This window comes from Rhincodon typus, chromosome 6, assembly GCF_021869965.1.
Source record: "Rhincodon typus isolate 14 chromosome 6, sRhiTyp1.1, whole genome shotgun sequence".
Classification (NCBI taxonomy): domain Eukaryota; kingdom Metazoa; phylum Chordata; class Chondrichthyes; order Orectolobiformes; family Rhincodontidae; genus Rhincodon; species Rhincodon typus.
In genome coordinates this window covers 98,114,453-98,127,496 of record NC_063337.1, presented here as the reverse complement: position 1 = coordinate 98,127,496, position 13,044 = coordinate 98,114,453, and the positions used below count along the sequence as shown (strand labels likewise).

The 13,044-nt window shown below is 40.7% G+C and overlaps 1 protein-coding gene across 1 annotated transcript in view; it reads left to right on the top strand.

The window, feature by feature from the left end:
• Positions 1-13,044, top strand: part of myo16 (myosin XVI) — a 301,066-nt gene that overhangs the window by 88,195 nt on the left and 199,827 nt on the right. Inside the window, exons 6-7 of the mRNA XM_048598425.1 lie at positions 805-930; positions 8,524-8,599. Of these exons, the coding sequence (XP_048454382.1) occupies positions 805-930; positions 8,524-8,599 (202 nt within the window). The remainder of the gene's footprint in view (positions 1-804; positions 931-8,523; positions 8,600-13,044) is intronic.

The following is a 13,044-nucleotide window of genomic DNA, read 5'->3' as shown; positions in this document are numbered from 1 at the left end:
CTCTGATTCCAGCATTTGCAGTTCTTACTATCTCCCAGGTGAATGAGCATGTTGGTGTAAGATAAATAACTATGGAGTGATTATTACATTGGCACCACAGTTTTGGATTATCTCAAATTTATCAAAGGCAGAAAATGGGAACCTAGTGGGGTCTGCACTTAGTCAAGTCTAGAAGTAATAAAGATAAGAAAGAGGTCTCTGGCAGCATAGCTGAGACAAGGGCAGCATCGAGCAATGTTGTAGAAGTGGATACAGGTGATGTAAGTGATGACCTGACTACGTAAGTTCAATTTAAGTGGCTTAGCGTCCTTTTTTTTATTTTACGTTCAATTCGGTTTTGAATTTAGTATTATATTTTATAACTAAGGTAGTAAAACTTGAAATCCAAAGTACTGCCCACCAGTTACATGACATTTAATGTCTGCTCTGAGATGTCTTAACTAAAAGGGAATGAGATTTCTGTGCTCTTTCATATTTAGGAGTCAACTGATCTTCCAGATTATGTTGGCAACAGCTTTGAAATCATCTAACTACCTAAAATGGTCTGCCAGCAGTGCCTCCAGTCATGTTGTAGTTTCTCATCATATACTTCTGCACATGTGATAATCTGAGCTTTAACTAATTGTGAGTAAAAGGGCCTATTCTCCAAGGAACATCTGATTAAAATCAATTAATTTCATTTATAGTACAGTCCTTGGCATTCTCCCAGCAATAATTATGTACTGATCTGCTGTGTTTGTATAAAATTTCATACTTATCTATTTGCTTTTCATATATCGCTCATTAATGTATTAATTTTATTAGTTACATATGGCATGTGCTAGTGGCTACAAGGATGTCTCCACCCTACTGCTAGAGAATAAAGCTGACACTGATGTTCCTGATAACTGCTATTGGACACCACTTCACCTAGCTGCAAAATATGGACAGGTAAATAAATGTTTTAACTCTGCCTATTTCAGCCTCCCACAAACAGATTAAAGCCTTTCTAATGAGCGTTTGTGATGCTACTTGCTGCAGAAATAGGAAAAAAATTTTGTAAGCATTGTTGTTCACTAGAAAAGCAAGTAAACTTTCTCTGTCTCCTGATCATCAGCAAAATAATTCACATTTTTGTTGAAAGAAATTGAGGGAATAGTCGTAATAAATATGCTAACAATAAAGCAGCAATCATTTATCTGTTGTGTTATGCACTATGGTCAGTATACTAGTATACCTTACAGAGACACAATATGATAGTATAACTTTAAGAGATGTACACTTGACATCATTGTCATAGCATGTGACCTAAGAATATAAAAATCTCATGTTCCATCTTATTTTGAATCATTTGACATAGAACTTACTAATTTGTAACCAATGGTTAATATGATGAGAGATACTGATGTATTTGTGAATGTAATATTTGCTTATATCAGTGGGTGATAATAAATACCTACAACATACTTAGTAATCACAAAATCCATGTCTAATTTCTATTGTTACAAAGAACAGCACAGTTGGATGCAAAACCTATGTCATTTAAAACATGATAAATACAATAAGTCAAACTCTCCTGCTGCTTCCTTATAGTCTTACAATGTTTCCTTTTTAAGTATACACACAATTTCCTTTGGAAAGTCGTTGATACTTATACAACTAACATTTTTAATACAATAAACTGCCCCAACAAACTTACAACAATGAAACTGAATTTAAAAATAGATGCTGAGCCAACATATTCAAAGAGATTACCCAAATACTTGGCCAAACATCTGGATTTGAAGCAGCATCTTAAATAAGGGCAAAAAAGCAGAAAGAGATAAAGTTGTAAGGAGGAAATTCCTGATAGCCAGCTTGGCAATTAATGATGGTTTGAGGATGTAGGGACACAGAAGAGGTCCGAGTTGGAGGAGCACAGAGTTTTTCAATTATTATAAGGATGGATGACGTTATGGATATTGGGAGAGAGGAAACCATGAAGAATTTGAAAACGAGCAAAAAAAACTAAAATCGAGTCATTGATGGGTGAGGATAGGACTTGATTTGAGTCAGAATATGGGCAGAACATTGGGAGGTCATACAGAAGACCTTTGAAGTTGTCAAATCTGAGAGTAGAAAAGCTGCCATAGATGTATTAGAGCAGAGATAGAGGGGAGATATTCATAGCTGAATCTGCTTGTGACAACATCTCAGGTAGTACAGTTATAAATCATAACTCCTGCAGTAATGTCTTGGGACTGAGATAATTGACTTCAAAGACCACTAGCATCTTTCTTTCTGTTTGTCGAGGAGTGACAGATGAAGTTTAATTCAGATAAATGTCAGGTGCTGCATTTTGGTATGGCAAATAAGGGTAGAACTTATGCACTTAATGGTAAGGTTCTGGTGAGTGTTGCTGAACAGAGCCATCTTGGAGTTCAGCTTCATAGTTCCTTGAAAGTAGAGTTAGAGGTAGACAGTGAAGAAAGCGCTTGGTACACTTGCCTTCATTGGTCAGTGCATTGAGTATAGGATTTAGGAGGTTTGTTGCAACTGTACAGGACATTGGTTAGGCCACTTTTAGAATACTATGTGCAATTCTCGTCCTCCTCCTATAGGAAAGATGTTGTTAAACCTGAAAAGGTTCAGAAAAAATGTACAAGGATGTTGCCAGGGTTGGAGGGTTTGAGCTATAGGGAGTGACAAAATGGGTGGGGCTATTTTCTCTGAAATGGCAGAAGCTGAGGTGCGATCTTATAGAGGTTTATAAAATCATGAGGGGCATGGATAGGGTGAATAGCCAAGGTCTTTTCCCCAGGCTAGGGGAGTCCAAAACTAGAGGGCATAGGTTTAAGGTGAGAGGAGAAAGATTTAAAAGGGACCTAAGGGGCAACTTTTTCATGCAGTGGCTGGTGTATGTAAGTTATGAGCTGCCACAGGAAGTAGTAGAGGCTGGTACAATTAGACCATTTAAAAGGCATCTGGATGGGTATATGAATAGGAAGGGTTTAGAGGGATATGGGCCAAATGCTGGCAAATGAGACGAGATTAATTGAGGATAACTGGTCGGCATGGACGAGTTGTACATCTCTGTGACTATGGTTTGACTTTGGCCACTGATCGTTATTGAATTTATTTCAGTGAAGGGTCTGCGCTGGGGCGAATGCTGCTTCAATATCAAAAGCAATTGCTCTCACCTTGCCCCTGGCATACTGCTTTTTTTATCTCTACACAGTATCAGTGTGAGAGGGGATATAAAGGGAAGGAGCTATCTTCTATGACAGTTATAAGTATAGTCATAGATTTGTCAAAAGTTCCACGTAGTATGTACAATAATATGAAATAAAGCAAACCATTTGCGACTTAAGTCACATATTAGTTATTTCAAAGTTCTATATTGGTGCATTCCCAAAGAAAATTATATCTCCTTGATCCTGTTGTATTTATGTTAAAAACTGTGCATGAAATGTCAGTATATTGTTCACTTCATGAAAGATATCTCAAGGCACTGCAAAGATGTGTAGATACAAAACCCATGCGATAGCAGAAAATGAAAAATTTGGAGTACTGACTAAAATCATTATTTTGAATTTTTTTTTTGAAGGGAAGACAGAAACAGGTATTTTCGAATCAACCTGTTCAAAGATGTTATTACACTCCTCTGGAGCAGGTGGAACTTGAACCCTAGCCTCCTGGTATAGAGGTAGAAGCACTACCACTGTACCACAAGAATCCCTTAGATGGAAGGCACAGGAAGACTCAATGGAGAATAAAAAGGAATTTATGTTTCAGGTCCAGTTTCAGGACCTGTCCTCAGAGGAAGTGTCATTGGGCCTGAAACGTTAACTCTGATTTCTCTCCACAGATGCTGCCAGACCTACTGAGCTTTTCCAGCAATTTCTGTTTTTGTTTATGATTTCCAGCATAACATAAATACAACAGTTCTTTCAGTTTTTAAAAAGTAATTGACATTTGGGTTGATTCCAATGACAATTGAAAAGACTAAGAAAATATCATGAAATCTGAGGCCATAATTTTTAATGTTTGGCAGATGTCATTTACTCCTAAATAGAATTGAGCCATTGAGGTCTCTATTATGTATCCATATTCTCATCACATTTGGTGCATTCAATTAATGGATTGGTCTAATTCCATTTTTGGTCCATTTACTTTCTTGTGGTTGTGCCATGCCACGGATCATTAAAAGAAACAAATCGTGCCATGAACATTAACCAACATTCCATTCATTGGGATATGCCTTTCTACAGGCTGAATGAGAGAGTGCACCAGATTCCCAGGCCTGCATTCCTTTTGCTGGAAGTTCCAGGGCCCACTGTGCTTAACATCAGCTGTTTAAGCAACAGTTGCCTTTAGGTGGACTGGAGGTGGGATTTCCACTCTAGCACGGACAGGAAGTTCCACCACAGGGAGCTGCCACCCCAGCAAAGGCTGGCACCACCCCAGCATTTGGAAGGGAGTCATGCAGCATTGGATCAAAGTGTGTGCATTTGTTTGAGGGTCTTGCTGGGTTTTGGGCTGACTCTTGAGATAGTTTAGTGGGACTAGGCTCGAGAAGCAGTAAGGGAAATGATACCTGGAGGAGGTAACATCTTGGAGGATCATCCAATGTGCCTCCTTTACAGAGGTCCCACCACACCCACTCACACCAACCAGCACAACAGCCTCCTCAGCTGGTTGAGTAGATATCTCCTCACTCTGATTAAATCCTAGCAGCAGCTGGTTGAGGATCTTATGTGGATATGTTGTACCCACTTAAGAACTTTTAATTATCCCTGTACACTCTCATACCCCTGTCAGACACCACAACCCTCATCTTAGACCAGACAAGTCCACAACTCGAATTAACACTCCACCCTACCACCCTCCCCAGATGTAAACTGCTCCCTCCACCCTCTACACCTAACATTCCTTATCAAAACCCCAAAGCAACACCTTAATCCTTACACCAAACCTGATATCCACCAGTAACCAGTCCACCCTAGTGACCAGCCAGCAAAATCAGAAATTGTGGAAAAGTTCAACAGGTCTGTGAGATGTGTGGAGAGAAAGCGGAATTAACATTTTGGGCCAAATAACCCTTCTTCAGAACTGATAGTAGTAGGAAAAGATTGCTAGAAAAGGGCTGAGGGTGAAGGAGTAAAAGATAAGTGGAGATGGAGCCCAGATTGAGAGAAAAACAGTTGACCAGACAAAGGAATGGGTCAGTGTCAAAATGGGAGAATGAATAGCTACTAATGGGGACCATTTGTGGCTGTTAATGGGTGGTTTGTGGTAGCAATCCATGTGGTAAAAGGGCCTGGATTGTGGTGGTTTAAGGAGGCCTGGATTAAGGAGAAGGGAGGAGGTGCTCAGGCTGTAATATTGTTGATCTTGATATTGAGTCCAGAAGTATGCAGAGTTACCAAGTGGAAAATGAGGTACTCTTCTTCCAGCTTACACTGAGCTTCACTGGAGCACTGTAGCAAGCCTGACACAGAGAAGTTGGCCAGGAAACACAATGGTGTATTTAAATGGCAGGCAATTGAAAGCTCAGGGTCATTTTTGCAGAGAGAACATAGGTGTTCTGCAAAATGATAGCCCAGTCAGCGTTCAATTCCCCAATGTAGAGGAGACCACATTGTGAGAAGTGAATACAGTAGACTAGATTGAGTGAAGTGCAGGTAAATCACTGTTTCACCATTGCATGGGAAGCGACATCCCTCTCACCTTTGCTGGTCTGATAATCCCTGGGCACAAAAAAAAATCCTTAATTGAAACCTTGTCACCCCTCCTCCAGAATCTGACCTCCCCACCGTAGATCTGACTGTCCCTCCCTTCACCAGGCTGACTCAGAGTGCTCTGCTTCACCCCTGACCTGACACCCCCCCGCCGCCTTTCAGACTTGATCCCAACACCCTCAACGCCCCAACACGCACAACCAGAGCTGAAAATCTTTGACCCCCAAACCTACCTTTGGCCCTTGTTCAATTACATAGCAACCTGGCATCTTATGCACCCAAAGGCACACTACCCACCAGGCATGATACCCACCTGGCATGTTACCTAACAAGCACACTACCCACCTGGCACATTAATCCCACTCTTCCACAGGAGCTGTCAAAATGTCTGACTGTGCTGCTGAACATGTAGTTCTCAGAACACGCTGCGTTGACTGCTGCAAATTGAGATATGGTTTTGTTTGCTGATTTTCTTCGCTGCTGGATCCTGGATTCTTGGGCAGATTTGAAACAGTAAGTCCATCTCCTGGGATCTCTGGCATAAAGCTGGAGAGGTATAAGTGGATATTCTTAATCTCATTGAGATCAAAAATCAGGTTTCTGACCCTGACAGGAATATTTAGGCCAATGTAGCTTACTGACTAATATAACTTGCATCTTGTAGCAAAAGGTAAAATTAAATGGTGTTTTGTCAAGAAAAGTTCTTTTTTGTCATTGAGACTCACACATTGTTCATTGTCTAAAACTCTTAATCAAAGAAGCCTTTTGATTTCGTCTAGAAATGAGGACTGTTTATCACATCACAATGTCAATTCAGTTTAATAAGCTCTTGTTTCCTCGTCCAAATTTCTGATGACTGTTAATTTCCAATGCCCCATCAGGAGCTGCTTCACACAATTTTGTTTGGTTTAGAAGCATAGAAATGAGGCTCCTGTGGCACAGTTGTAGTGTCCCTGCTGTTGAGCTAGAATGTCCAGGTTCAAGTCCCATATGCCCCAGAGGTGTGCCATAATTTATCTAAACAGGTTGATTAAAAGTAACTGGTAATGAGAATTGGGCCAGCATTCTACCCCAATCATTAAACAGTAATGGTAACTTTTGCAGCGTATAGTCCTATCATTAGCTAACACATTTCTTGTCATTGATCCCCAGCGTGGACTGCAATGAAGAACTAATGATGTGTTAAATTGATTGATGATCTTCAGCCGATTATTCAAAATTGCATGTTAGATTTATACATCAAATTGTGCTCTCAAAACATTGTTTATTGATCCAGACTATAAAATAATCATTGTATGATACAGTGAAACATGGTCACACTGAAGTGATTTTCTTTGTTTTGTAGATGCAATTCTGATTGCATTGATGGTAATACTGCCTTTTGGATGAAATGTTAAACCACCCCTGGTCATGCCTACATTACAATACAATGGAACTTTCAGAAAAGCCTGCAAGACCCTTGGTGTCCTGGCCAACATCTATCCCTCAGCCAATAACACAGATCATATATTTTATTGCAATTGTGAGATCTTGCTGTACTGAAATTGCCTGGCATGTTTGCCTCCAAATAGCAGTGACTGCATGTGAAAAGTATTTCATTGAATGTAAAACACTTCAGAATATTCTGAGGATGTTGAAAAGCGTTACATAAATGCATTCTTTCTTATATATTCTTTTTAATCCTATTAAAGATATTTTAAAATTCATATTCAGAGGTGTTTTAATCTCTGTTGCTCCTCGAGGAGAACATTTCATGCCAGGAATACAGATTTGCATGTCCTGGTAAGATTAAAATCTACTTTAAATTCTCCCGAGACACAATAACCTGGTGTTTGCAATTATAAAAAATGCTGAGGCTTACTGCAATGGAAAAATAAATAGGATAGGAACAGCCAGCAACCAAACATGCATTTAAATCTGAACATCAGAAAGCAGCAGTCAATTGGTCCAAGACAATGTGAATGTGAATTTTTGAGTCAATTTTATCAGTGCTTGTTCATAGTGAGATAACTTCTGAACTGAGATATTCATGATACATCGTAAATATTTAAGTATTTCATGAGGGTGGCATTTGTTAGCTTGTATTCTTCAGGCTGGAGATCTACTTGAGTTCAGCGCCACTAATAACTCAACACTGGAGGGGGCACCATGCAGATGAAGATTGACAGCAGGGATGTAGCGTTCAAGTGCAAGGACAGATTGCATAATAAGCATGGTTTAGTTTTGTTTTTACTTCAGAAGGTTAAGGGGTAAACTAACCAAAATATTTTAAATGATTATGAAACTCAATAAGATAGATACAGAGAACTGTTTGCTCTGGTGGAAGAGCCTTCAAGTTAGATCAGCAGCATTCAGGAGTGAAATCAGGAAGCACATTTTCACAGAAAATACCATAGAATCTCCAAGAGCTATGGATGATAGGCTGTGTGGGATTGAAATTGCTAGATTTTTGTTTGAAGTCACATGACAGGTGAGGAAGGACTCGCGCTCTGAAAGCTTGTGGTTTCAAATAAACCTGTCGGACTATAACCTGGTGTCGTGTGACTTCAAACTTTCTCTACTCCAGTCCATTGCCGGCATCTCCACATCATAGATTTTTGTTCACTGAGGATATAGAGGGATTTGAAGTAAGGGTGAATGAATTGAGTTAGGACATGATCCAGTTGAATAGACTTGAGGAACTGAATTGCCTATTCGGTATTTTTAATTAAAAAATAGATCAACACGTGCTTTATTCCCATTCCAACATCTGATGGATGTAATGAATAAATAAATACATGAGGATGATCATTAAAATGAGAAAATGTTTTCGCTTCCTCCGCAGATTGCCATTGTGAAATTGCTTCTGAAGCATCATGCAAATCCTAATCTCCTTAACTGTAATGAGGAGAAGCCCTCAGGTATGTAAAACCAAATTGGTCTAGATGATAACTGAGCTAGGATCATTTTTCCACCTCTCAATAAAATGTAAACTGCTTTATTTCTCATTGCTTTGTTCCACAAATCTCACACACAAATATGTCTCACATACATATATATACATATATAGCTACACGCCAGGCAAACCAGTACTTCCCACACACAATGACAACTACTTATGTTTATGTAGAATTGTTCATATAATGAAATATCCCAAGGCATTTTACAGGAACAATAGTCTCCAGAAACATAAAGGCACCGAGCTATGTAAGATGGTTTTGGGTAAGATGACCAAATGTACGCACAAGTAGGTGTGTATTATTACACAGACTCCAGACCAGACAAGTAGTGGTGTTCCAGTACAAAATATATCCACCTCTCCTTCAGTGGCTAGTCACATCATTCATGGTTTGATTACAGTTAATGTTTCTATTGCTTGACATATTAAGTGAACATAGAGCCCAGATTAGAATGTATGGGATGGATGAAGGTCACAACCAAAGGTCCAACAATCTCCACAAAAAGGTGCTTGCAAGACAGGGAAGAAGTTACAGGGGCCCCATGCTGGGGCTTTTTGAGTACAGCTTGTAGGCACATTTCGTCAGTCAGATGTTGCATTGTGCATACGCTGTGGTTGCATTTATAAATAGAGAAAGGTTTACGGTGCAGAATATTGGCATTTGCCCCAGAGTGTTCATAACAGCTGTTCAACATCGTCCCACTTTCTGAGCTCTTGGTCATTAACCATGTAAGTTATGGCACCTGAAGTTTAAGACCAAGGTTCTTTTAAAATACAATAAATGTTTCCACCTCTACCAACTTTTAGGCAGTGACTTCCAGAGCCCCATCATTCTCTAGATGAGGAAAAATAAGTGCAACACCCCTTTAAACTTCTGCCTATTGCCTTAACTCTATGCCCCTGTTCATTGACCTCTCTGCTAACTGAAATAGGTCTTTTGAATGCATTCTAACTTCATAATTTTATGCACTTCAATTAAATCTCCACTCTGTCTCTTTTCCAAAGGTAACAATGCCAGCCTATTCAACCTTTAATCAGCCAAAATTCTGTATTCCTGGCAACCTTCTCACAAAGCACTTACGTGTCCACTATAGTGTGATCTCATCCTTCCTGTAATGACCGAACCATAAATGTATAGAGCTCTAGCCATGGTCTAACCAGTGTACTAATGGACTACCTCCCTTCCTTATACTCTAGACCTTAGCCGACAAAGCAAAGTTACTTTGCTAGCCTGATGGCATTATCCATCAGCCTGTTACTTTCAGAGGTATGTATATACATTCTCCATAATCCTTCTGTTCCTCTAGACTTCTCAGAATCCCATCATTTATTGTTTCTTCCCCTGCTTTCTTTTGTCTTCCCTTAATACATTATGTTACAATTTTCTGAATTCATGTCCATTTGCCATTTTTCTGCACACATGACCAGTTCATTCTTGTCTTTCTGAAGTCTACAGATTTCTTGCTCACCAGGAACAACTCATCAAATCAAAATGGTTGCAAAAAGCCCACTGATCATAAACTTCTGCATCCTGCTACTGTGCCAATTGTAGATCCAGCTTACCATTTTCCCATAACTCCCACAAGCTCTTAATATTATGATCAGTCTGTCATTTATACCTTGCCTAAAGCCTTACTAAAATCTGTGTTCCCTACATCAAATGTGCTACCTCACTAAAACCACACAACCTCAAAAAAAAAATCAGGTGATTTTGACATTTGCTTCCTTTAACAAATCTGTGCTGACTGTGTCCTTGATTAATTCCTGTCTCTGTCAATCTACACTATCTCTCAGCCATCCTTCCAATAATTTATTAGCAGCAGGGTTGGCTAAAACTTGTGAAATAATGGTACAACTTTAGTACTCCTCCAATACTCCAGATCCATGAAAATGATAGCCAGAGCATCCATTATTTCTTCTCTTGAATCCCTCAGCAGCCTGGTATATCATTCATTTGGACCTGATGATTTTGAGGATATTAAATACATTATTATTTCCCTTTTCCACCCAGTGCTTCACTCTATATCTTCTTAATTAAAGTTTCTGCTGATCCTTTATCTTGTGAAAACAGATGCAAAGGCCTGATTTTTTTCTTTGTCAGGGGCTGGGGAAGAGTGAACAGGATCCTTTTGTTACTTCAGAAACCAAGCCCATCACCAGGGTATCCATCTCTGTGGGTAAAGAATAAGGGACACTTGGCTTGAGGAGTTTGGGGAGGGTGTGCGTAGAGTGGGGGAAACAGGAATGTTGCTGAAGAAAGTACAGGAGTTGGGATATAGCAGATCGTCTGAGACAGGAGAAGCAGGGTAAGCGGTTCTGGAGGAGTGTTAATGATGGGTGCAGGAGGCCTATCAGTGCTGAGAGAGGATGGGGATACTGACATAGCTGAAATAGCTGAAGGGCTGGGTACTTGTCAATGTCCAACATGCAGATGGTGTCAACACTATTAGAGATGTCAGCCCAAATCATCATCTCAGACTGGCTGTTTCCTCCTGTCCCTATCACTCCCTCAAACACAGTGGACATCCCACACCACTCTGGTCCACTGGACCTCATCCTGACTTCCCTGCAGGCCTGCTAGACCCTCACCCACCACCTCCCCCAAAACCTCCTCCCACAACACCAATTCAACTAGAACTGGGAGGGTCTTCAGAGATCACCCATAAGGTACTGCCTCGCACTCCTATTGGTACAGTCAGGCATGAGTGCGACTGGTATTGCTGTTGCTGTTAGCCCTGACCCACCACCACCACCTCAGGCCTGCGCTGGACCTGACACCATGCACCAGGACCTGAGTCCTGCTTTCACCGCCACTGGCCCAGACCTTCACCTCAAACTGCAACACCATCCTGCCAAAAAAATCAGTTTGGATTCTCAGACGGGAGAGTCCTGGCTGCTACTCCTTTTATGCAATTGATTAAAGTCTGGTTAACACCTAACGTTTGATCTGATTTGATAATATATATCCCCTTAAACCACTCAAAAGCACTCTTGCAGCCCAAAAAGACAAATCTCTGCAGGGGTGAGCGTTTTTTTGGAAAAAGGCAGAAGAGAAAAACATAATCCCTTGGGTCAAGGGTCTGAAACCAAAGGGAAAAAAATCTGATGATTTCTCAGATCCACTTTTTCTTATGATTGAAGCTGAATAGCGCACAGCCATGGGTTGATGGTAGATGTCCAGTTCTGTTTCCAATCAATTTGGACTTATGTCTCTGGAACATGGTCACAGTCCAGCTTTTCAGGTTTTACCATGGAGACAGAAGCTATACCGGGTTCCCAGAAACCTCTGCTGAGAACAGGATTTCAGGATAGAGTCCCATGGATTCTAGGCTATCATCCTGACTTTGTCTCCTGGATCTGTAAAACAGAACTCTAGGTCTAGTGAAGGTTAATAGGTAACCATAAGCATTGGAGCCCCTAGACCACTTAAGGACAGTTTTCTATCAGTTACTAAGACAATAGAACTCATCCTTTATCTCTCTTAAAGCTTTGCTTAACTGGTTCTCCAATGTCACTTGATTTTCAGTAAAAACAACATTGAACGTCAATGGGCAGTAGTTAGATTGTCTCTTATTGGAGATGATCATTGCCTGGCATTTGTGTCGTGTGAATGTTACTTGCCACTTGGACTGAAAACTGGAAAATAGTATTCTTACCATATGGCAATGGCATCTCCTATAAGAAACAACTCAGCTACTGCCTCTTGACACTCAATGGTGTTACCATCACTGAATCTCCCACGGTCAACATCCCAAGATTACCATCGACCAGAAGACGAACTGGGCTCAAAATGTAACTACAGTGGCTGCAAATGCAGTTTAGAAGCTGGGAATACTACTTCTAAGTAACTCATCTCCTAGCTGCCCAAAATCTAGATAGCACAAGTCAGGAGTGTAATGGAATAATCCGCAATTGCCTGGATGAGTGCAACGTCACTCAAGATGCTTGACACCGTCCAGGACAAATCAGCTCACTCGACTGGCCACGCATCCACAAACATTCATTACTCCACCAGGTGTCCAGGAGCAGCACTGTGTGCTACCTACAAAATGCACAGCTGGAATTTGCCAAAGACTTTTCATTAGCACCTTCTAAACATATAACTCCTTCCATCTAGAAAGACAAGGGCAGCAGATATATGGGAACACGAATACTTGTAAGTTCCTCTTCAAGCCACTCACCATGTTGACTTGGAAATATATCACAGTTCTTTCATTTTTGCTGGGTCAGAATTCAGGAATTCCACCGCCACCCCCCCCCCCCCAGGGCATTGTGGGTCACTACAGCACATTGACTGCAGCGGCTCAAAAGGCAGCTCACCAGCACCTTCTCAAGAGCAACTAGGGACAGACAATAAATACTGGGCCAGGCAGTGATTCCCATGTTCCACCAGGCAGTGATTCCCAT